Source organism: Labrus bergylta, chromosome 14 (genome assembly GCF_963930695.1).
Source record: "Labrus bergylta chromosome 14, fLabBer1.1, whole genome shotgun sequence".
Classification (NCBI taxonomy): domain Eukaryota; kingdom Metazoa; phylum Chordata; class Actinopteri; order Labriformes; family Labridae; genus Labrus; species Labrus bergylta.
This window is the reverse complement of record NC_089208.1, coordinates 16,260,590-16,285,801: the sequence shown is the minus strand read 5'-3', so window position 1 is coordinate 16,285,801 and position 25,212 is coordinate 16,260,590. Positions and strand designations below refer to the sequence as shown.

Sequence of the window (25,212 nt, the reverse complement as noted above, 5' to 3'; positions counted from 1 at the left end):
TCTATCGAAATAAAATCACCAAATATGGCTGATAGAAGAAGTTATGAATGTGCCGTAGCATGGGAATTTCGGGAAAGCAATGCTATAGACTTTGTGAATTTGTTTCAAGATTGGATCGTCTTTTACATAACATACGTCTTTAGAAACACTGACTGATTTCATATCTAAAACTTCACTGTCATCACCCAAATTGCTAATATTTGTCATTGTCATTTTTTGATTCAGAAAACATTTGCCATTAAATTAAGAACTGATGTCATTTTGACAGACACCAAAAGATAAATAGAATAAAAGAAGTGTAAGGACTTGAGTTTTGTTTTTTTTACAGCTAATATAATTACTGGATGATATTAAAATGTAATCAACAACTATTTTGATATTAAGGAAAACAAAAACAAAAAGTGCTGTACATTACATTTAGTTTGCTGTGTTTTTGACAAATGTCACTGTAAATTGACATTTTTTGGTATTGGATGATCAGTTGGACAAAACAGGTACTTGTAGTACTTAACTTTGAGCTATTGTTACATATTATAATAGGAAATACGGTAACTATGGAACTAACGGGAAGATTAGTCTGCACAGTGATCAAAAATGTAAAGTAAATTTAAGTGAAAAAGTCACAGACTTTACAGGTTTTCTTTTCAACTCTGTGCAATTCTAATGTTTTTTCTTTATTACAAGTTATACCACTGAATACAAAACATTTAAATCCTGACATGAACGCCCCTCAAGCACAACCAGAAGAACACACAAACACACTGGTTAAAAGTATCTGCTGCTTTCTTTTTCAGCCACAAATTCCAGCCCAGTTTTGTGAGGTCCTAAAGCTGCTTTAATGAGGAAACTGTGGCAACAGGTTGTTTTATGGGCTGTCTCTTGGCCTACTTTTGATCAGAGAAACAAAACAATAAAGAGCTAAAAACTAAAGGCTACCTAGTACCGTGCCCTTATAATGCTTTAGAAATTAAACAGTTAATTAGTTCAAGTTTCTCTAATAGTTTGTTTTTGACAACAACCTGTTTTTTGAAGACTTCTCGTAATTTTAGTTGTTAGTGTATCAAGGCAACTCTCAATAACATCTAACTGGATAAAACATGATTTTTTTTGTTTAACTTTTCTCACAAAGACCTCATGAAAATTGATTAAGTAAACTCTCATTGCTTCATTCTAAAAAAAATCCCCAACATCCAATAATTCTAATTTCCAAAGAAAACCAGCTAAACTTCATACATCAGATGTAAAATGTATGAGACATTAGCTGCAATTTATTTTGAATTAAAAACTGTATGAAGTTTGGTTGACACCAAAATATTGCCATTAAGGCCTCATGAAGTTAACCTTATTAGACAAAATAGACCTGCCATGTGAGGAAAGAAAGCTATCAGCTGTTCATAATGTCAAGGTAATCCTGTCAGTGTTTGACTTCACTCTGCAAGGTGAGTCCCCCTGCAGCGTCAGACTGCATTCCCCACAAACCAAACAGGTCAGAGCTGACGATATCTGCCTGTTCACGCCTGCTGTCATGCATAGAATGTAGTTACACTTTACACACCGAATCCTACACACAGCAACACTCACTCACTGTTTGCACATGCACACGCAGGCAAACATGCGTGCACACTGGGAGCCCGGGGCTGCTGTTCTGTGAAGTCGGCAGTACCCACAGGAAAAGCTGACGTGTTTACATTCAAACAATACCCGGTGGGACAATGCCAGGTTGTTGTTGTGAGCTGCTGTGTGAATAAGGGACTTCCTAACAGGTTTCAATGGTGAAGCACTTACAAAATGCATTGTAAGTGGTTCTAGTTTTACTGCAAAGCTCATAATTAAAGTAAACAGTTTGGATTAAAACATGATTGAGGCAGTAAACACAAGTCTCAACTAAACTGCCTTCCTACATTAACTGACCAAAAAAAACACTGAACATGTGTTAAAGGACTACATAACATTAGTGCTGTGTTGATAAAAGTAGGGCTGAACCCAATCAACTGACACAATCAATTTAGCATTTTTTAAATAATCAAATAACAACATTAATTTAAAAACTGCAACGTAGTAAAGCCTTTGGAAATTAAGATTTTAAGCAATCCCAGGTTTCATAAACCAAAAACATCTTGAAACATGTGTCAATATCTTAATTGTGACTTCAAATAATAGACTGTAATGGACGAAGGCTGAGTGACGTCATCCATCTGTTACTGCAGGGGGCTACAGAGGCTCATCGGCAGCTGCCATGCTGGAAATCCTGTCTCAGCCTAACTTTGAGTCAGCCTAACTTTGAGTCAACCTAACGACAGGCTTAGAGCCGAAGCTGAGGCGGATTTTAAGCCTCTTGACGAACCGTTACATCGCGCCCACACGTCAATCATGTCAGCTACGCGCCTAACTGTGGATAACACTTAACGTTTTCAAAATCAAAAACAAGCTATTTTTAAAAATTCAACCCCCGTACAGTACATTCCAGTGATGACAATAAATAATCAGACCTATTTCGTTTTCTGTACCAGGCTGTAAACAGTTTTTGCCAGTCATGTGTATGTGTCTTCCTGTGTTCCTGGAGCCAGCCTCAAGCGGACTCTCGACTAGCTGCAGGATTTTGCATTTCCGCGTTGGCATCATTTTTCAAGACCGGAGGTTGCCGCTTGCTTCAAGATTCAAGTTCAAGGAACTCCTTAATTTGTACCAACAGCAAGAAATACTTTATCGTTGTTTTCATTCTTTAACTGCTACATGCCTTCCTTTCTGTCATTCCTGTCCGTAGCCATTTTTATATTTTTCAAGTTGGTAAGCAAATACAATAGTAAGCTAGCTACCTTCAATATACACACATGCAATGTGAAAGTGCAGAGGAAACTCTCTGATTCTTTGGGTCTTTCTGATCTAAAAATCGACATCAATTGCATGGTTCCATTAGGTCAGGAATTATAGTTTAATTAGGCAATTAATTCATTCGAGTGTTTTTGCCTCCTGCAGCCAAATCATAACATTCAAGGATCATGAGAGTATTGCAACGGTTGAAAGAGTCATGAGGGGATGGTGGGTATTACTTTGAATAGCCCTGCGTTTCAAATTAAACTCAAAAAGGGACCCTCCTTAAAAAGATAATGTTTCTTTAAAAATAAAGGCCCTGACTGTTTCTCATGCTTCACCCAGCAGATAAATTAAATATACATAGTGGGCAAGGTTGTCGCACGTGTTTGAAAGTAACAGGCACAGCATAGAGCAGAGACCTGCTCACAGATCCTGTGTCAGTACGGTTTGTGAGCGTGCGTCTGCCCTCCAGTCCACAAGTCCATCAGCTCAGTTAGGAGCAGCCTTTATTGGCTCTACAAGGAGAGCTTTCAGTGTGTTAGGTCAGGAGAAGGCTGTGTTTATTCACCAATTTAAACAGAAAACACACACACACACACACACACACATGCTGTCTTCCCCAGCTTCCCCCTCTCTGTCTGTTCCTCACACTGACTCCTCTGTATCGTTTTAATTTCAGACTCTCTCTCCAGCCTGCAGTTTGCTGGCACATTCAGGTTTGTTGATGCTACTGGCATGTGCGAGTTATGAGTGTGGGTTTGTGTACTGTGTGAACTTTTGCAGCATTTACGTCATGATGGATTTACTGAATCTTAACTGCAGCTTGAGCGTGTTTTTGATACAAAAATCGACTTCGATGGGTCATAGACTTTACCAAATGTGGTTCCACAGGCATGACCAGCCAACATAATAAAAATGTCATCTATAGTCGAGTCAAGTTGAGCCATGGGTTATTGGAGGCACCGGGTAAGAGTCAATTTATTAATGGAAGTATATCCAACTCCGCTATGGCAGTCCGATAATACCTTTTCAGCCATAGAAGAACTTCTTCCAATTGAACTTTCCAACTCTGGTTGTCGGTGTAAAGTCGGTGTCAATGTGAGTTTGGGCTTCCTGTCAGTATCAATCATGCTTGACACTTTCCGCTCATCTCACTCGACATGTTTTTTTTTCAAAAAGGCATGAGCACACACAAACATCACCCTGTAATGTGGTACACACATTCGTGCAAGACTCATGCTCGTTTGTGTTTTTATTCTGGCATGAAGTGTAAATTGCTTTTGACAATTTGAACCACGCATCAGAATTTTAAAAATAGAACTAAAAGAAACTCCCATGCTTCTCTTAAACTCACACATAACTAAACCTCTTACTCCCCAACAATTGCTTCTGCCCCTGCAAACTTTTGAATTTCATTTTGAAGTTTTCTGTCAAACACTCTTTACTGCTCTTCTCTCAGCTCTCTGCCTAGTTTGATTATGTGTGGCACTCTCTCTCAACTGACTCTCCAGCTTTCTCAATTTAATCATCCATATTTTCGCTCCCGGGGCTCTCTCTAAAATATATTTTTTTGATTACCTGCAGGTATCATTCCTAGCACCTCACTTTCACTCATCCCTCTTCCTCACAGGCATATATCTCACTTCAGTATCTTAACTGAGAGCATCTCTACAACACGCTTTCTGTGACTCAACGACTCTCACTTTCAAAGCCTGTAACACTGTTTTCACTCCCAATACTTCTTTTGTAACTAACGGTAATACACAAAGTTTTTTTTCTCTCCTTTAACTTGTTTTTTTTCACATATATACACCTCCATTTATAATATCTCAGTCAAATGCAGTTAGTTACATACTTTTTATTCATTACATCATGTTTCCCTGTTAGTCTGATCTCTATGGATTCTCCCCCAAAAAAGCAGCAGCATTTAGGGAGAGCAAAAGACGCAGACACAATCCGCCATGACCCAATGCAAATCATCAGCGTTGAACTGACGACAATAAAGCTCTTATTAAGTTATCTAAACAGGTACCTGCATGCAAGTGCAAATCCCCTCTCCCTGTTCTTGCATTTCAAATCTCAAAGCTTTAAAAGAAAGTTGAGGACAGAAGTCCTTTATTTCTCACCGCTGGCAAATGCTCCCAGAATCCATAGATTTGTCAGACTGTAGCCGATGAATCCGATAATGGTAGTCTGGCAAGTCAACCTAGGATCCCATTCGCTATCATCTTAACATGAAAGATGCCTCTGTGAACGATGGACAACTTCTGTTAAAGTTAGCACTCAACGACTGCTAACCAAGACTTCCTTTTTCTATGTGCTGCATTGTTTAAAGTTCAATTAGCAACTGGAGAAGTAAACAAAAAGAAGAAATAAACACCATCATTTCTTGGTTCTTTACATTACCCAGTGTTCATCTGTTTCCAGTTGAGTCTCAGTTTAACTGTGGTTTTTCCCAGTTTAACTATTGCAAAAACAATGTCTTTCGGTACTTTTAAGTTTTTCTTTTGATAGTTTTTGACCAAAGATGTTAAATCCTAGGATAATAAACAAATGTATTATCCTGTCTTTCCCACTACTTGCCATAGGCAGAGGAGTGAAATCGTGACTGATCATAGAGTGACTCACAATACCAAGAAGACGCAGTGAGCACGACTCTACAGAAACTCTGAAGATGAACCCTCAGGCCTATGTCAAGAAAACCCCTGGCATCTAACTGGTTTTCACCTCAGCTGTGTGAGCTAATGCATGCTTCCTCGCATTTTCACAAAGCACTGGTCTGGAAGCAACATTTCAAATTTTGGAAAATAATTTGTATTATACTATAATTTGGACAATAAAAAGACCCTTTTTCTTTTCTATATTTCACCAAGGCCATTTACACCAATACACTGCAGGACAGGTACACAATAAAGTCATGCACAAATATGACAAGGATCGTAGGGGCAGGGCAATGTGGAACATTTGAGAATATAAGACCATTATTTTAAATATATTATGAACATAACGTAATGTTTGTTTGGTTCAGTAGTTACCAATTTTTTTTCTGTCGAAGGAAACACAGTGTTACAGTTACGATTGTTACAATTCCTGGGATTAACTGTCTTCTTATTATGATTCAAATCAGAGCATGAAACTATAAAGTTCTATTGTGGCTGTCAACTTTTACGTTATCCTACAGAATTACAGAAAACATTTCTTGTCGAGAGTTTTTTTTTTACTTAGATAAATGCTCATGGAACATCATGCTGTCCTGTCCTATTTTGAGTTTTTAATATTACCAAAAATTTGTGTTTTGTAGGAAAATTTCCCCACAGCTTTTTAACATTTGACCTTATCAAACCATTGCAGATTGTGTGATTTGGATACTGTAGTTGACCATATAGAGATTTATATTTTAAATATTTGTGCAGTCCTTGTTTAACACAACGTGGGCATATCCAGTGATGCCTTGTTTTACGGATATGCTGGAATGTATCAGATGTCACACAACTGAAAATACCTGTTTTATAATCACTACTGCGAGCAGTACTCTGTGTCTTTATTTCAGCCTCCTTCAGAAATAGACAGGCCATACTGTGGTGTGTATCAGTGAAGTTAATTGCAGTGGGAGGGTATTCAGGATAACTTGAGCCAACAACACATTTATGCCCGGGGCATGATAGGAGACAGCTCAAGTAGAGCCCACAGGGAGACAGAAAGCAGAAGACAAGCAGACTAAACTTAAGCTCTAAGATATTTTTTTATAGATGAATCAGTTGACTGTACAGAGGTAATTTAAGGCACTAGAAAATATTTTCTTTTAAAAATACTCAGATCATTCAACAATCACAAAAGTTGGCCAGTAAGAAATAGTCGACAACATTTTTGCAGGTTCATAACTGTATGTGTGCACAATGCCCTACATAAGCTCTATCTGCTACAAATCATACACACACCGAGGCCTGCAAATATGATCACACATGCAGGAGTGCTGTGTATTTCCCACAACCCCACGATACGATACATATCACGAAACAATACCTATCACGATACAGAGGCCACGATACGATCGTGATATACATTGATTTTGGAAAACGACCATGTCCTTCACAGAAGTCACTACAACAGCTGTTCTTTATTGTTGAGAAAACAGCAGGGGCATATTAAGGATCCAACAACTTAAAACACTTCAATTCAAGTCCTCAGAGATCCTAGAAATACATTAAAATATTTGAATCCCAGAGCTATGGCTAGTGTAATTATGAACTACACCATACATCAATTGTCTTTCAAAACTGTCATCATAGGTTTACAGCCATATCCATTCTGTAACATTGCATCCATACATATAGGAGCACATGATGATATGTTGCCATATCGATTTTTGAGAACAGCCCTAACATGCATCCCAACTTGAACCAAAAGGCTTCAGTTTCACATCATCAGTGCAGAGCATTTGACTGTCTGGCAGAGAGGAACAGTAACTTATGGTTTAGGTAAAGGGTTATTTTATTGAGGGTTTTATTATAGATCTGCAAATGCACAGAACATTTCTGCCATAATGAAAATAGTGAATATACCACGTTCAGAGGGAAAACTCAGAGCATATGTTTGGCAGGTTCTTTCAATTCCTCATGTAAGAGAGAATAATTACTTTTTGACTGTGACGTGCACGTGAATGTACAGTGTGAGTGAAAAACTGAAATGAAATGATAAACACAACAAAAAAGACTTCACAAAACAAAATGATGTTTCATATTAACAATGATGAATCATCGTTCTATAAAATTTCCAGATGTGTGGCCGATGTTCTTCATACTGTGAGGGTATGAATAGGAGCCAAGGCCTCTAAAAAAGAGGAGAATAACATCCCCTGTCGCCTCAGTGCTGACTGTGCACAGATGGCACCAAGACTTGGTTAAAAAAGACGGGAAACCCGGGAAATTGGCACAAACTTTACATAAAATACACCAGTATAATCCTTTAATTTGTCAAGCTGCGTCAGCACAGGGCAAACCACCCTCTTTAGGTTACTTCAGCTGAAACACACACAGCCTCTTTTGAAATGTGTTTCTTTGCACACACTCCAAGAACCACACACTGTTCTGTACCTCCTCCTCCTCCTCCTCCTCCTCCTCTGTTCTGTTCATAGAAGTGAGCAGCTCCACTGCTCACTCAAAAAGCAAGAAGTCGCCACTTAAGTCCATTTCTCTTTCTCTCCCTGACTTGCCTCTTCCCCTGGGAGTCTGTGGCTTTGTAATGGTTGGAATTCCCATAAAAGTCCAATCTGTACCAAAAGCAGCCAAAACCACCATAAATCATCAGCAGGATTTGTTGTCCAATATACCACCAGGGCATCTGGATGATGCTGAGAAAGGTAGGCAGGGAGGGAAGAGTTGGACGGAAAACCCCAAAAAAACTGGGAAAAGGTTGACGAGGCATGAAAGCTGTGGCGAGAGAGATTACACATAGAGCCAAACATCTGGACAAGAGAAAGACGTACCTACAGCAGGTCTAAAACCTTCATAGCCAAGAAACGTAGCTAAAAATCTCAACATGAAGGACCTTCAACACAGGGCATTTGTGAAAACTTTACAGATTATTTGATAAGTGTGGGAATCGCAGGGCATCTGGTTAAATAAAAGGTAGAGGAGGGATATATTTTCACTGCAGTCTGATGTCAGCTCTCATGTGACAGCTCGTACACTTGCACTGGCTTGTAGCTCTTTATTCACTGCCATTTATTAACCTTCAGTGTCTTCTGGGGTTCAGTCACCTGATTCATATAAGTTACTTTCCCCTACAGTCTTATCAAAGCTGGGATGCTGGTTTAGCTCAGTGGGTAGAGCAGATCACCCATGTACAGATAGCAATGAGTGCAGGTTCGACTCCTGATTCTGCTGTTTGGTTCCTGTCATCCACCACTCCCTCTGTGCACATATCATGTCACTCATGCTTGAGTTATACAGTAACGAGCAAGATATATTCTTGTTTACTAATAAAAAAAAAGTCCGGACTCATTAAAAAAGCAGGGGCGGTGCCGCTGTGTTCTATTTGAACACAATGCGACTAGTGTAAGCATGCTGACATGCAGCTAAAGCTAATATCATGGTTTTTAGATGATTATTAATGGGGGAAAATAAGTTTATTTAATTGTTTTTAAAGTTTAAAGTCAACTTTAATCAACCTTTTTCTCGAGGGTTTAAGGATTTCAACATTTGTCAAAGGTCGGGGATAACTTGTAAGTCCGTATTGATTTAAGGAGCAGTTGCATGATGTTGTGGTTGTTCGGGGGTGTGATTTCTTAGTGGGGAGATGGTTTATTGATTCAGTCAGTCTATATTATGGTCAGCTGCTTAACGCTCCCAGGGGGCAACATCACCACTGTTTAAGTCTTAATATAAATGGTCGGTTATTCACAATCCACTGGCTGTGATTGATTCTAGCTTTGGTGTTTTAATTGTGACAAACAAGATGCAAACATGCAAGCATTCATTACTGTGTGGAAACATTTCACATAGTTTGGTGCTTCCACCTCTGCTACAAAATGCTAACTTTGAAAGTTTAAGAAGAAAGAGAAAGTGTTTAGATTCCTGGAAAAAAAATTGGTGACTCCCCCCCCCCCCCCCCCCCCCCCCCCCCTCTGACTTTGGTGGGACAAGTATAACTTTAGTGACTTTGTCAAAGATCTGCCGATCATGTGTTTTTTTTTTTTTTTAATCTAGATCACACACCCACCTTCACTGCAAAGACTGTGTCATTTATTTGTGGACCAAACAGAGTAGTTATGGTCTGTTTAAGTGTGCACAAAGGCCCTCTGTGGCTGTGTGAAAGAGGCTTTCTACCTACCGTGCACCCACAAACAAACAGAGGATTAGAGATGTAAAGGGACCTTTTCAAATGTATCATGCAAAACTGAAGAGTGGCTGTCTTTTAAAAAAAAAAAAAAAAAAAAAATGTTTGTTCTTAGATTTTGCTTGCACTTCAAAACTTCCACCAGCAACAGAACATGGAGAGCAGTATGATCGGCTACAGAGCTATTTTGGGGGCACAGCGCTGTAACTAAAGCAATGACAAGCCAGCTGTGTTTCTACAGCTTCATGTAGGGAGGAGACAGGAGGAGGAGGAGGAGGAGGAGGAGGGATGAGAAAGCAGCAGTGATTAAATGTAAAAAAGCCTCCTTGAAGCTAAAGTTAACGCAAACTATCTGCTGGGCCTAGACATGAGCTGGGATGTTGGTTTTGTTTGACTGTACTTGCATGCCCAGAAAGCATTGCAGTAAAAATGTACCTTCCACTCAAGCCTGTCAAGAACAATCAGTTCTTGCCTTAAACAGGAGTAACCTCTTTAATGCAAATAATTAAAAAAAAAAAACCTGCAAGTCTGAAACACTTTTAATTTGGAGCCCTGGGACACTTTTAATAGCCCAAATAGTCTCAATGAAGCTTCTGACACACTTTGTCAAACACTTTTTTTTGCTATAGCTCTCCATTTTAATGTTATTTTTTTTTCCTTTGCACATTATTAGTTTAGCACACAGCTAATGGTGAATGTAAATTCATAAGGATTTTAGCAAGCTAACTCTGCGACATTAAGAGCACACGTTTAGGCATGTACTGTTTCTACTAATTACCGTGGGACTGTGGGAAAGCCAAATCATAAAAGTTAAGTTGTCCACTCAAAAACAAAAAAAAAACGTTTTGTTAACTGTCTGTGAAGCTTAATTGAAAGTGTAGTTTCCCCCCACAGCGTAAATGAAGCAACAGTTTGATTCAGGCTAACATTAGCAAGAAGATGCTAATTAGAGAAAGAGTGTTTTGTTTACCTCCGCTGTCCGCAGGGAGGGCGGTTTCTTCAAAGCCAGTTTGAAAGAAGTTTCCATGGCTCCGGTCATTTTCATAACTTCGGCTCCAGATCCACTATTAATCCACTTTTAAATCACTCTCTCCTGCTTTCCTCTTAGCCTCCCAACAAACTCATATTCTCGCGTATCTTCCCCCCGCACAGCCGAGCATGGATGGGATTTACCCTAAAAACGGGACCGCCGACTGGTTGAGCCCCCTTCTCCAAGGAGAAACCGAAAACTTTTAAACTTTCACTACTGCTGCTCGTCCGAACGGAAGAAAACTTTACTCGAGTGTGACAGCAAGTGAAATACACGGTCCAGGTTGTCTTCAATTCTGTACATCTTTTCAGGAGAGGAAAAATATCCAGCACGGTAGCTCCGTCAGATCCAGGAGTTCAGATTTTAGGTCCCTCCTCTTCCAGATCTGAGAGCGGAGAGTTGACGACATCTGTCTGCCCGGAGAGGATGCTGCTTTCAAATGCAGTCGGAATTAAGGGAATTTATTCGCAGTCGACGCAAACAGGCGGTGTGCATCGCTCCCTTGTGTAGCCTACAGTTGAACGGGTTAAAACCATTAGAGTGGAATTAAACTATTACATTATCATAACATTTCATTCAACGGCAATTTTATCTAGTTTAACAGAGGGATCATTTTTTTGAGACTCGAAAACCCCTACCAGTTCCCCAAGGCGTCACAATTTTCTACGTTTTGTATCTTAACTTTTTCTAATTCCTTACCTACTTGAAAAGTCGTTTTATGGTATTTTGTTTAACTTTCGAAACGTTTTATTTCAGAGGTTACACAATAATCATCAGACATTTACTACTGGGCTATAACATTTGTTTTACAACGTATACAACATATAGTTAGGCGAACCATCTTCACTGGGTGTAACAGCTGCACTGGTAGCCAAGAGAAAAGGCAGAAAGTTAGCAGCTTGACTCTGTAATATAGGCTATTACACAGCAATGTAGGGTATCCAAAGTTGTAGTCAGGCTACAGATGACACAAGCGATCCGTTTTCTAAATTGAAGCTTTAGTGTGCGAGTTTAGGAATGAGTCCCTGAATGCAGCACAGATCCTCCCACTGACTTCTGACACTTTTGTAGTCAGATTTGCCAGCACTGAAGACCGCTGTTCAGAAAAGCGGTATAATTAGATTACTGATGTGCATTTATGAAGCAGCAGCTCACTCAGGACCTTGACGTCTCCTGGTTTTGTAGAAAATAAAAGGTTACGCTGTACTATTACTCCTTATTTTCAATTAGGCTAAACTTTGAAAACTCGGAACCTTGTAGTTTTATTCATACTAAGGAAAAGGGCATGGCTCGAGTTTTTGAATCACGTTTTGTACTTTTTGGGTCGTATTTTTTTGTCCGCTTCCTAAAGTGCTATTTACCATGAAGAGAGAGAGGAAACAATGTGATGTTTCCACTGACAGAAGACACATTAGATATTTGCTTGTGTGTTCGCTTTCAGTCCCGGTGACACTCCTTCCTTCATTGCATAACTGCGGTGTGTGCTCGTTTCGTTTTACCTCCCATGCCGGGCGTGAGGGAGGTGGGGTGGGGTGGGGTGGGGTGGGGTTAAAGCAGCCAGTTTGAGGATTTTTAATTCAAAGGTGGATGAAATCTGCGATCCAGATGTCGAGCACATGGGTGTCGAACCAGAATCAGTCTAAACAGAAGTGGGATTTCTGCACATAACTTACACTGATTTGTTGTCACTTTCCAGTCTGTTTAAAGAATGAGGCAATGTTTAAGCAGTGGAAGAAATATAAAGAATCATCTACTTTACAGTTTGTCAATGTTAATTTAAAATGTGTCAGCTATTTTTCAGAGGGGAAGAAAAAAGGATTTCCCAAGTTGTGGATTGTTGTGATTACTTGTAAATTTAAAAACAGTTCATGTTAATTGATGACGCAGATGTGAGATGTTGAAAGAATCTTGAATTGGAGCCAAGCATGAGGATTCACAGGACGCTTGTTTGTAACATTGCTTATCATGTTGCTTGACTGCAATTTATTCGAATCAGCTACAAAACCAGAACATGATCATATTCCATATTAACTACTATACAGTGATTCCATGATACATGTATTGTCAGAATATACGTTACAAGTTTTCACCCATGCTACCATCATCTAAGCAAGGATCTGAATTGTAGCTCTTGGATCCCCGTTTTCTCTCTGAAGAATTATTTCAAATTTAATATGTCTGATTTAAGTTTCCAGGATCTTCCCCCAATTTCCCTTTGGTTTTGTGACAGAAAACATTCCCAGAGACACATGAAAAACCTTTACCTCTGCATCTTTATTGCACAACATTCCCATAAAATTGGGAAAAAAAATAAATGGAGACAATTCTTAAAAGACATTCTGTACAAATACATGGAAATAAACTTCAGTATGTACAGTTTAACATGAACCGTTACACATACCATGGGCAACTAAATAATTTATGTATATACAAAGACAGAAAAGCAGATATAAATTCATACCTTTAAAACATAATGGCTGGGTTATACAAAATGTAGGCTGATACAGCGGAGCATCTTCATACAGTAACAAGCATGAATATATTTCAATTTTACCAGCAAAATGAGCTCTCCACAAGCCTGTGATGCATTCATGCCACATTTACCATTAAGACTTGGGTCATATACAGGGTGCCGTTTGAGTTTTAGAAAGAAAAAATAAAATATTTTAGTCAGATTCTGCGACTTGAATTTCTAGCAATATAAGTTATTCACAGCATACATACTGTTAACATGCTGTATCACCATCCCATCAACAAGCTCCGCTCCAAACAATGCAAGAATCCTGAGACATGTTACAATCTTTAAAGAAGCAGTGGGACAAATTCAGTGGTTTCTACCAATGCATTGGCAGATTGAAACACTGAAAAAACCCCTCACCTCCGCCTCCCTATCGAAGACTATGCACCTACAGCGAGTTTAACTGAAGGCAACACGTTCTGTCCATTACTGGGCTACTGTAGAAACATGGTGGATGTCATGATATAAAGATATAAAGTCTCATTGTGAGCTCAAGCTAAATCACAATAATTCTTATTTCCAGGTGATAAACCAATAATGATGACTTTTACTTCAGCAAATACATTTCTTTAACTCTTACACACTGGTCCTCTAAGATTGAATCTTATAAAGTTAGGAAAGTTACTTTCAAGAATCCACGAAGAGGAGTTTTTTTTATTGAGCTGGAATAAATTAAACTTTGCATCCTTTCACATCAAGGTAAACAGATGTGGTTAAAGGCTATGACTGGGCTACAGTGGTGTACTGTATGCGCACCATTCATGCTTTTGGATGTATTTATCGTAAATATTGCAGTCATTCATCCTGGAATTTAACTCACCCTATTGTACCTGCAATCAGACAAATGTGATACAGATTATCTTCCAATGCTTTCAACTGATGACCACAGAAAGCAAAAAATAAAAAATAAAAAAATAAATGTCCCACTTGCCCACCAGGTTCAAATTTACACACAGAGGAAATATTTGAATAACAGAACCTGTGAAAGTGACCGTAGCGGTGTCACAATAGCAAATCGCACCATGGCTATATGTTTTTAAAAAAATAACTTAAAATCATTTATCTGTCAATATTATGGGAAATTAAAAGTCAAGTGTGCAATAATAGACTTGTAGGTTGTGTGTTTTTTGTATTTAGATGTCATAGAAATGCGTTTGAAAATAGAGTTAACTGATACATATTTTGACCCACTATAAGGCTTACTCTGTCTTCTCTCTGCAGCAAACATCAAAGCCGTAAACATCGTAAAAAGGTGGGGAAGCTATAAAAGTGAGAAAATACTCAGCATTTTGGTTTTAAAATAGATGTAGATAATGCATTGTTCAACTTTTCGACAGTAGAAAGGGACCCCCGCCCCCGCAGTCACAATCTGCAGCAAAAACACGTTTTTTTTTTCCTTTAATTTTCCGTGCGAAGTGATCATAAGAAGGAATTTAACAGCTTCCCCTATTTCTCTAAGAACACAGCATAGAGTCTGCACACAGCTGAACCTTTCTTCTGATTAAAATAGTTTAAAAATGTTTTACCTCAGGGTTTTCTATTGAGCCACTGTAAATGTGAGTCATCTACTGCCCATTTGAAGATCTGAGGTAGTGCTGTACCTATGATAAGAATGTCAAAAGCACTTTTAGCTATTTTAAAAAAAGTTTGAGGAACCAAAATCACTGAGTGTCAATACCCCAATGTGAAAAGAAAATAGGCGCTTAAATGTAGGTGTGTGCTGCAATTGGACAAAAACTAGCATATCAAAGTTACTGAGATATCTGAGTGAAATATTGGCTTGTAAACAAATGCATAAAGATAAATGAAATATATAAGTGGCATGAGATTGATAATGATATTAATGATATATTTTTTAAATAAATGCTTTAAAAGTCCATCAGTTTCCATTGTATCACTGTGTTGAAGATTGTACGGAAAGAAAGAGGAAACAAAATCCATTGTTATTATAATGTAGATATTTCCATCCTTTAACTGGATCAATATGGAAAAAAAAAAAGTCTTTGGCTTTTGTGTCCAAAAATAAAAGAGTCCTGTTGTAAAAGAAACATTCAGACAGGAAAAGGTTATTTGAGGGATACAGCACAGAGCGTCTCTCCATCTGTGGGACTGTGGTCTCTAGTTCCCCTTAGTGGTGCAGTAGCAGCATTGCCCCACATTCAGCAGCTGTGGTATTGAGGGAAGATGCCCGCTGTGGTCTGTGTGCACTGCTCAGCTTCAGAGCACAGATCCTATTTAGCCCAGGAAAGAAGGTCAGGCAACCGTGTCGAGGGTCATCTTTCAGGTGGGCCAGAGTGACACTTCCCAGGTCTCACTCACTGCTCAGGACCTCAGTGGCATTCCAGTCTCATAACAGAATCTGGGCCACATAGGGGGAGTGCGTACTGGCCACCGCAGCTAACAAGGGAAGGTCGCTGGACTCAATTCTGCAAAGATAGCAGAAGAAAGATCAGAATATGGTACGTTCTACTGTCCAAACTGTCCACGATATTAGCATGTATTGACATGTATATGTGCCGATGTTAATAGATTTACTCACCAGTCAAAAAACATTTCATTTGAGTTTCATAGTATTACACTAGCAGTTGTTTTTCACAAGCACCAGAGTGTGCTATATGGATTATAACATTCACAGCATTCTGTGCCATAGTGTCAAGCGCTGTTGCTGTACATGCGCAGTTACTTTCAGTTGGGTACCCTTCTTTTCTTCAATATATCTTTACCACAAGTTTTTGACAACTGTATTTGAGGGATTAACACCATAATTGTGTTTATCTATATTTATATTAATTTTGACCCCCCCCCCCCCCAATTGTGCACAAGCATCTTGAGTGCAGGCATTAGACCCCAAAAAATATGCGTGTGAGACCTACTCATAACATATCTCTCTACAGATCTGTACTTTTGAGCGGCAAATTCATTATTTTAGCAGCTGTTAGTTGATAACAATGGTTAAATACTCACCCTAAGACCATTCCCAGTTCTTTGACATGGACTCTTGTCTGGCCCTTCAAATACTCAGCAAGCATCTTGCTCTTGAAGTAGATTTCCTGCAGGCGGTCCTCAAGGTGCATTATACACTGAGAAAAGGAGAGAGGCAGACATGGTTGTTCATGCACAAGAAAAAATGAATAACTGTATACAGACAAAAATAAAAATACGACATGATAGCATCATCTTGACTAGAAGAAGCTAGTAACTGAGAGATTGAGAATTGGAACATACAAAGTTGGGCGAGAGGTTGAGCTTGTAAAGCTGGTAAGTGGACTGTAATAAGCTGGACACTAGGCTGGATACCAGGACCTCCTTCCCCAGTTTGTTGACGTCAGTGGCTCGTCTCTGACTGCTTGCCACCTGCACCGTCCATTTGTCTGTGTCTGCTATAATGCAGACGGCCTCCGCTATGGGCTCATCCAATACTGGATGCTAGGAAGGACAAGAAGGACCATTATAAATGAATATTCATAAATCACTGAAGATCACTTGAAGTGTTCTGGCTAAGTTAAATAAAAAACAAAAATTGACATTGTGTGAAAAGTGTGATCTCACTCTTACTCTAAAGAACACTTAACTTAGTAGTTCTTAATAATCATGTTTTGTAGCATCACAGCAAATGTATTGCCCTCTTAAGGTAGGGTCCGAAGCCATTAGTCCTTACCTGTACAGCATGGGTTAATTCCGCCATGAGACTCTGTCGTAGCTTCTCGTCACTGGGCATTCCATGCAGTACAAAGTCTGGCACATATGTGGGGCAGTAGCCTCCAAACAGAGAGCGACCGAAATTGGCAATGCTTGGTTTTGAGTAGTTCTCCACCAACTTCGACCTAAAAATAAAATATATGAAATGATTTGCTTTTTCTTCAAACTATGAGTATGAACATGTTATTTACATTCATCATTTCAACATTTTATTATGATGATAGCTCATCGTTTGTAAACAGGAAAAACTATTCACAGAGAAGTGTGTCTGAAAATGGATGTGTTCCACTCACCCAGGGAATGGCACCAGCACTTCCTCCTGCCAGTCCTCTGTCTCCTCGCTCTCACTGTCCCCCAGTGCACTGTCTGAGCTCTCATTGCGTGGAATTTCCCAGTCACTGAGAGGCACAGCTTTTCGCTTTTGGTCCTCTTTGCTGCTGCTTTCATCCTGGGGGACAGGGACAGACAACAGAAGACCATTGTCCTGCTCAGCAGAACAGCCCCTGCTGCAGCACGTGTCAGAGGAGTCTGTAGACCCGCATCTGCACCTTCTCTGGACATCCAACAATGTGTCCCCCCTCCTGCTGGACCCTACCAGTCCACTACCTGAACCCAAACAGAGACCCAACCCCTGAACCCTTACTGGCCCCTGAAAACTTGGAGCCCCTAAGTCACTGGACTGTGGGACTCCCGAGGGGTCCAGCAAGTCTTTGTGTAGACTGTCTGTGGTGCTGGCTTCCTGATTTTTGGCCTCGTCGTCTATAGTCCTCGTCTCCACAGGGTTCTCCAGACTGAAATACTCATCAAAATCATCCACACAGTTGGGCCTCCACTGAGGCATCTTGCTGGACACCCGCTGCAGGGGTGGAGCCACCTTGGTCTGTTTGCTTTGGTCCTCTGATGCACTGCTGTTGCTGGTCTTTGAATCTCCTCCTCTCTGCTTATAAAGGTGCGTTTGTTGCTGATGCAGTAGCAGCTGCTGGTGGAGCGGTTGTTTGTCCTTGAAGTGTTTCTTGTGCTTTTTGATTTCTTCATCCACCTTCCTTCTGCGGCTCTCTGTGTCCGACTCAGGAGACATGGAGTCTCCAATGAGGAAGGTGACTTTAGTTGCAGGCTCTTCCTCCTCTGTTAGAGTCAAAGCCATGGGCCCAGCAATTGGTACTGGCACTGTAGCAGCTGGGCTCTTGTCTGGGGGTTTCTTCTCTAAAGGGATCCCTAAAGGACGAGGAGCCTGGAGCTGGTTGCCTGCATCCATCCCACCCTCTGCCCCGAAGTTTATACTGTTTGTGGTGATAGATGTTGGAGAAGGACTTGATGGAATAATTGTGGGTATGGGTGGGACAATAAGCTTGAGGTCACCCTTGTTCTCTGTATCCAGCACAGAAACCTGCTCCCTGGGGGAAGCTGAGCCAACACGCAACACCTTCTCCAGTCGGGTTTCGGTAGCCAGCAGACTGCTGGACTCTATGCGCAGCTCCCTGGATTCATCTGCTTCTGTAGTCCTGATATCAGGGTTGTTACCCTGACTGTGTCCCGACTGAAGCACACTACTTCTAGACCCTTGACTCTCACTGCTGTCCTCCTCGTCTTCCTCATCCTCATCTTCTTCCTTAGGTGTGTCCCCGGCCCCCTGCTCCAACTCTGTGTCTGTGTACGTGCTGCTCTGGAGGCTGTTGTCTGAAGGGTAGCTGCTGTCCTCTGCTTCAGTCTGCTGGTCGCTTGCCCCTTCAGACAAGTAGTCCCCACTGGGTTTATGGACGGTTACCAGGACGTAGTCTGACTCCTCCACCTCTCCTTTTCTCAAGGAGGTGGTGATGAGGGAGCCGGGCATAACAATAGCCTCGTCCTCAGCGCTGTCCAGCATGTGGGTCTCCAGCAGCTCAGAGCAGCGGATGAAGTAAGTCAGGACATAGAGGAGTCTCTGGACCAGCTCCTGTCTGCGACCGACAACCACCGTCCTTGATAGTCGCACCGGTGACCCAATGGACCCGTACAGGTCCCCTAAACAAGGTGATGATAGGAACATTAGCATTACTGAGTCACTGTGTCAGTGTGTAAGATACATCAAATTTCAACACTTGTCAAGTACTTGAAATTTAACAGAACTTGTGTGCTTAAGTGATTAAGTTTAAGTGATTAATATGTTGGATATGAAGCTGCCTTAGAAGAAAGGTTCTCACTTTACAAAAAGGTGCAGAGTAGGCCATTCCCCAACTAAGGATTTACATATTCAAACCTGATTCATAACACTTTGTCTTAGTCGACTGACAGTTGAACATTTTGTTGTTGTTGTTTTTTTGCGCTCAATAATAAATTTGATCATTTGAGTTCCACCACATCATGAAACTATTTTTCTTCCAGGCTTGGAATAGCAATTTATTCTATGATCGGACAAGTCTGCATTAATGTGACCTGATAACCACAGTACACATGTCCAATACAGCAGGCAATGACACACTGATGGCCGGATCATATCACAGACAAACAGACAGCGTCTTTTAAACAGACCATTTAAATATTAACTAAACTCTCCTGATCACAATAATCCAACATAATTGAGTCCCCACAAGTTAAATCCAGAGAAATTTTTCATCCAAAAAAGAACTCTTCAAAAAATGACACCTCATAACAGCTATATAACAAACTATATAGTGTCACCGCTATTCCAGAGGGCCAAAAATGTGTGCAATTTTCCAATAAATGGGGATGTTGAGCTAGAGCAGTGTGCAGGATTTTCATGCTAGTTATACCTCCTACACACCTGCTTCATCTGATAGTTGGATGTGCAAACTCCTCCTTTAAAAAACATTATTTTCCCTTGGCAAGCTGTTCCTTTTGAATGCAGTTACCAGTTATGTACACAAGGTGTCACCATTTACTTACTTTATTAGTTTTCATGTCATTTGAGGAGAAAGTAAATAAAAAACTACTCCGCATGCACTATAGGATAGCTGTGTATTTATAGGATATCATCACTTGCTCTATGCGCCTATAAATCAGCTGCCATTTACGCAACTTAGATATTCAAAATATTGTGTTGAAATGCACCCCTGGACTTCCAATGAATGCTTTCCAGGAGGAGAAAAACATGTTTTCCGCTTCACATCATCACAGGATAAACATTAAATAATTTTTAAAAAAAAATTGGTTTAAAAGGTGTTCAATTAAAATCCAATTTTCTCACAAGTATTGGAGCTGCAGGCTTCTACACACATTATTAAAATCTGCAACTTCTGAACCAACCCACATACAGCTAATAAAGAGTGAAGACTTAATGCATTTTCATGGAGAGAAACGTTCTCGTCCTAACTTGTAGTTGTGCTTTGAGGATTAATAATTGCGGAAAAGGATGCATTCATGCTTCAGCTGAGACAAAGACAAAACCATTTCATTACTCTCCAGCCCTCCAGGTGCTTTAAGAAAACAAAGTTACATCCAAACTCTGAGTGTGTCTGTTTGTTTTTCTTAGACTCACCTAGCTGTGCCCAGAGTGGGTTGTATGGGTGCGTCTTTGCCAGCATGTCAACGCTCTTAGAGGAGTGTTTCTCGAGGAAGATCTTGATTGGAGGCTGCCCATTGGGCATAACAGTGGGCACCCAGGCCAGATGATTGGTCAGGATGGCTGTCAATAAGGCAGGGAGGAATCTAAAAGAACACACATTGGTTGGTAAGCAGACGGCAAAAGAATATCCCAAAATGTATTTCCAATCTAGTTGAAAACAAAGATGACTTTGTTTCTTAGTTTTCATTTTGATCTGGTTTAGTCAGATCAGATGTTCTTCATAACACAGAAACTTCAGATGTGACTTTCTTGCCCAGTTCATTAAGTCACTGACAATTGCTCTCAGTGCACACACACACGTATGTAGCTACACACATGAATGACACACACATTCCTTCAGCATGATTCACTTCTCAGCCCTGGCCACAAGTGTCTACTTCCCTTCCTGTCTCATGACTCAACACGTCATGGTACTCAAGTTCAATCATGTGCTGGAACACAGATGTGACTGCAGCAGTCGTCATAACCCTCAGCAGGGAACAATGACGGAATGCCTTAAGAAAAAAAGATCAATGGTTGCCTGTGAGACACAAAGCTTCCATGAAGAGTCAACATCACATAGAAGTAGCTGTGTGATCTGTGTCATCCTAACCAGTGCTGGTGGTGGAAACAGGGACTGTAACTGAGAAGTGAATCAGATAAAGAAACACCAATGGTTTCCTAGGTCACAATGGTGCTATTTAGGGTGGTCAACACTGGGCCAGCAGACAGGGATTGAGAGGACCTGAGAAACTACGTTGGGCCAATATGTATGGTTTTGAATGATTTATATAATACACCATTTCTAAATACATCCAAAAAGACAGTTCAGCACCATGATGACATTTGAAATGACTGATCTGATGCACCTTTTTAATCCAGACAATGATTTTCTTGATTAATAGTTTGTGCAATAGTTTGACTTATTGCTCATATTGTCTCAGGGGAAAAGAGAAAAAAGCTTTCCAGAAAAACATTTTTTTAAAGAACTATTTTGCTTAAGAACTATGCTAAAAAACTTTGGCAAATTTAAGCTAAATTGAAAACGTAAATTTTAAGATCCAATTACCATCATCTATCTACTCTGTGTTTTTGATGTCTGTTACTTTGATGTTTTTTATCACCTTATTTGCCACTGATATACCCAGGTCTCTCTTGAAAAAGAGATTGCAAAATCTCAATGAGACTACCTGGTAAAATAAAACTGAGATGTGCTAATTTAGTTATCATTCAATAAACATTTAATTGCTTGTTTTGAAAATTGCTTGTTTTGACTTTTATATGCATTTGTAGAGCTGTAAACATAAGGAAGATATCGCCCTAAAATCTGTAGTGTCAATTAGAAATCAAGATTAGAATAATAAGCATATTTTTTTAATATGTCGGCATGTATTCCTTCTGCACTGTAACTTGCTATAAAAGTTCTGTTTCACTGTGCTGAATGCTACTTTAATAAACTATTCTGAATAAGGGTGTAATGTTCAATAAAAGCCTTGCTACCAATTCAGAAATGTACATTGTTAATTAGCAGTGGCTTGACATGGCTTTGTAACAGTAACAATAAGCAATTAGAGACTGGCAGGGATCTTCTCCTTCACAGCTCCCTCTGAGGCAGACAAATAAATGCAAAGACGGAGCAACAATCAGTATGTTTGTGTGTGTGTGTGTGTGTGTGTGTGTGTGTGTGTGTGTGTGTGTGTGTGTGTGTGTGTGTGTGTGTGTGTGTTTCAGTCTAAGAAAGGGAAAGATAGTCCACAGAATGTGTGAATGAGGCAGACTGAATGGATAGTTTGTGTGATTCTATATTTTTTTTTACCTTTAGATATGCTTGTTCAAGTTCAAGCCAACAAAACGTGTGGCTGAAACATGCATGTGTTAAGGGCTATCGAGCTTGCTTGATTTTTGTCTGCTGCCTTAATGCTTTTCATCTAAGAGAAGATCTGGTTTCCAGAATATGTAGGTGGACTGTGGCGATAATAATGGTAAAAAATAATCCCTCTGATGTAAAGTGTCTTGAGAATGCATTCTTGTATAGTTTATTTTTTTTTTATAGTTTGCCATACAAAAACTCCAGCAATATTTTTGTAAATCAGTGACTGATGGTGGTGCAGGTGTGAGACACTCAACTGATTCTTGGAGGCCTGCTCCATCAGCAGAGAAAGCTCCCTCATGAATTGACCGCAGAGCTGGTTCTTCTCTGACACTCCAGACATCATAGTCAACCAGACGGGTTCAGACACACGGGGCATGGTGTAGAGGTCGCAGATGGTCATTCTAGAGATTAGGTATGGCAAGGGAGGGTGGGATGAAAGAGGGAGCGAGCATGGAGAGAGCGAATGAAAGGAAAGTAGGGGAAGAGAGAGAAAACAGACAGAGGGGGAACAGGCACGTTATTGTCTCGTGGAGTGAACAAAAGAGATCTCAGTTCACAGAGATTCACTGTCTGCTCTGAGGCCATGGAAGACCCTGGTTGTGTGAGTGTGTGTGTTTCTTTACAGTCTGCAAAACTTGTGCACACTCTCACACAACACTGTTTCTTGCTCTTTACAGTGTGCGGGTGTGCTAGTGTGTACGTCCATCTGTATGAGGCTCAGTTGAGGCATTTGTCCATTGAGAAGGACTGGAGTTTCCATAGAGCGTGGGGCCTGCTGGTGAGCATGTCTCGGCTGTGGGCCAAGCTTTGACACAGGGGCAGAGGGGAATCTCTGCAGCCTGAGGAATGTGGAGAATCAGGCTTTTATAAAAGATGGGCTGCAGCTGTTTGAGCATGGGTTCACATATTCACAAAACAGGTTTTTTTCCCTTTATGGATGAGGTATTTCTGACTGTTGTATCTGCTTACAAACACATACTGCAGCAATATACCATTTGCATTCTTCAGTGAACACAGCAGGCCGTACTGTTAATAAATAAAAACACTTGTTTTGTTCTCCAAGCCTGATTTAGTCTTAATTTCTCAGGCTGTAAACCGGTCCTATTCTGCAGTAAACTCCCACTTCTGGCGAACCCTGGGACACAGAAGACAAGGCCGCATGATAAAAAAAAACAGAACAAGTGTCACACAGTAACAAGTGACCTTCAGTAGAACTTCAGTATTCCAGTAATCAAGTTATTTTCGCATTATTTTTTATATTAGTTTGCATATTTAGGAGAAGAAGTTATCAACTGAATTATTGTCAGCATGATAGCAGACATGCTCCATCACTGGGACTGAAGCATCAAATTATCCAATAATGATTCATTCCTATGTTACAAACAGCTTGGACTTATCAGTGGCCTTTGAAAGATGCACTTGACCCACTATGTCCTGTGTACGTTCACTTTCTAAGGCTGAGCCAGTGTTTGATGAGCAGAAGATCTAGTCTCAGCTTCTCCATAGCAGCTGTTCAGGTGAACTTTAAGGAGTGAGCTTATGAAGTAAAATTAAATTGTTATGTCTGGCAGAAGGATGAGATATAAATGATCTCACTATGGAGGGCAGCAATTCAAACATTTCTAATCATCTCAAACACTTCTGATGTTACTGTGTGATGTTCTTCCTGAGCCTCGTTCTTACTGAAATTAAAAGCTAAACAGCTATGTTATGGTTCCAATCACAACAACAAAATCTGAATATAATAATGACTTTTACTTCTAAGTTCACATATTAATAAACTCAATGGGTTTTAACTGATGTTCTGTCTCCCATTTGTATGTAGTTCATGTAACTTTATGCTATAATAAGCTCCAGCATTATCTTGAAAGCAATTATCAGGCTGTAGAGTAGTATCCATGTGTGCTTACTTTTGGCGCATTTAGTGAAAACTTTTATCCAAAATGCTTCACAGAAAACAAGTTCATTTTTTAACTTTGTGTAGTATAAGGGAAATTGAAGTCCTAACTCTGATAGGTAGTGGTTTTGCCTCTCTAACAACTGCAAACCCCCCCACGTAACCCCCATTATAGGCTGGTGTCACTTTTATGTTCACATGCCTCTTCTAAGTGCACAGCTTATCTTTGCCAGCATGCATGGTTGAATGTGCATGCCCGCCTCCAACTACGTCAAAGCAGCATCAAGCAAAGGCATTTCTTCCAGTTTCCTTGTGTAATGTTCCATGAAGTCAAAACCCCTTAATGGCAAAGGTGGTTTCGCTTATATTTAGCAGCTGTCTGAAGGTGAGATTTTAACAGATATTTTGTTTGTCGGGGGCAATGGCATTCCTCCTGATGGCACTCACATTTTTTTTTACTATTCTGGTGCCCATGGCCAGTGTCAGATAGGGTTGCCACTCAGGAGGCTTGGGTTGCTGTGGCCAGCCGCCAACAGGCATATGACTGCGGCATGCAGGGAACCCAGACAGGGAATTGCCAGCCTGTTTGTGTGTGGCAAGTGAAAGCTGGGTATGGCATTTCATTAGCATCAGAACCAGAACACATTAAAACAAGGTGTGTGCATATGATATCAGCACACAGAACAGTAAATCCGGAACCTGAGAAGCATCCTCACAAGGAAATATTATGACCCTGCTGACATAAATTCTACCCTGCAAAAAAGGAGCTGCGATGAGAGCAAACTTGACCCGACTTACATCCTCACAATCTTAATGACTTGCTTTTTGTTAGGAGTTGAGAAGTATCTAGAAGTTCCTATTACTAACTTACACACAACCAAAGCCGTTGAGTAAGAACTCCCAGCATGCACTGCAGCTACAATGCAACATCTGTGGTTTGCTTAAGAAAGGTAGTGTACACTGTGTTTCTCCATTCTTTTACCAAACATATTTTGACATACTT

General features: G+C 40.2%; 2 protein-coding genes across 8 annotated transcripts in view; both read right to left on the bottom strand.

The window, feature by feature from the left end:
• LOC109999214 (Rap guanine nucleotide exchange factor (GEF) 6) overlaps window positions 1–11,051 on the bottom strand; it is a 141,040-nt gene extending 129,989 nt beyond the window's left edge. For 4 of the 5 annotated variants that reach the window (XM_065962873.1, XM_065962877.1, XM_029281246.2 and 1 more), the window contains exon 1: window positions 10,622–11,051. In XM_065962873.1, coding sequence (XP_065818945.1) covers window positions 10,622–10,696 — 75 coding nt within the window. In that variant the 5' untranslated portion in view covers window positions 10,697–11,051. The remainder of the gene's footprint in view (window positions 1–10,621) is intronic. The other variant, XM_029281247.2, reaches the window with a different exon arrangement.
• Window positions 11,052–12,936: 1,885 nt separating this feature from the next.
• The window catches only part of fnip1 (folliculin interacting protein 1), a 39,425-nt gene continuing 27,149 nt past the window's right edge, over window positions 12,937–25,212 (bottom strand). For all 3 annotated transcript variants that reach the window (XM_065962878.1, XM_065962880.1, XM_065962879.1), the window contains 7 exons: window positions 22,567–22,713; window positions 20,374–20,543; window positions 17,192–18,899; window positions 16,858–17,023; window positions 16,425–16,625; window positions 16,164–16,279; window positions 12,937–15,625 (listed from right to left, as the gene is read on the bottom strand). In XM_065962878.1, the coding sequence (XP_065818950.1) occupies window positions 15,547–15,625; window positions 16,164–16,279; window positions 16,425–16,625; window positions 16,858–17,023; window positions 17,192–18,899; window positions 20,374–20,543; window positions 22,567–22,713 (2,587 nt within the window). In that variant the 3' untranslated portion in view covers window positions 12,937–15,546. The remainder of the gene's footprint in view (window positions 15,626–16,163; window positions 16,280–16,424; window positions 16,626–16,857; window positions 17,024–17,191; window positions 18,900–20,373; window positions 20,544–22,566; window positions 22,714–25,212) is intronic.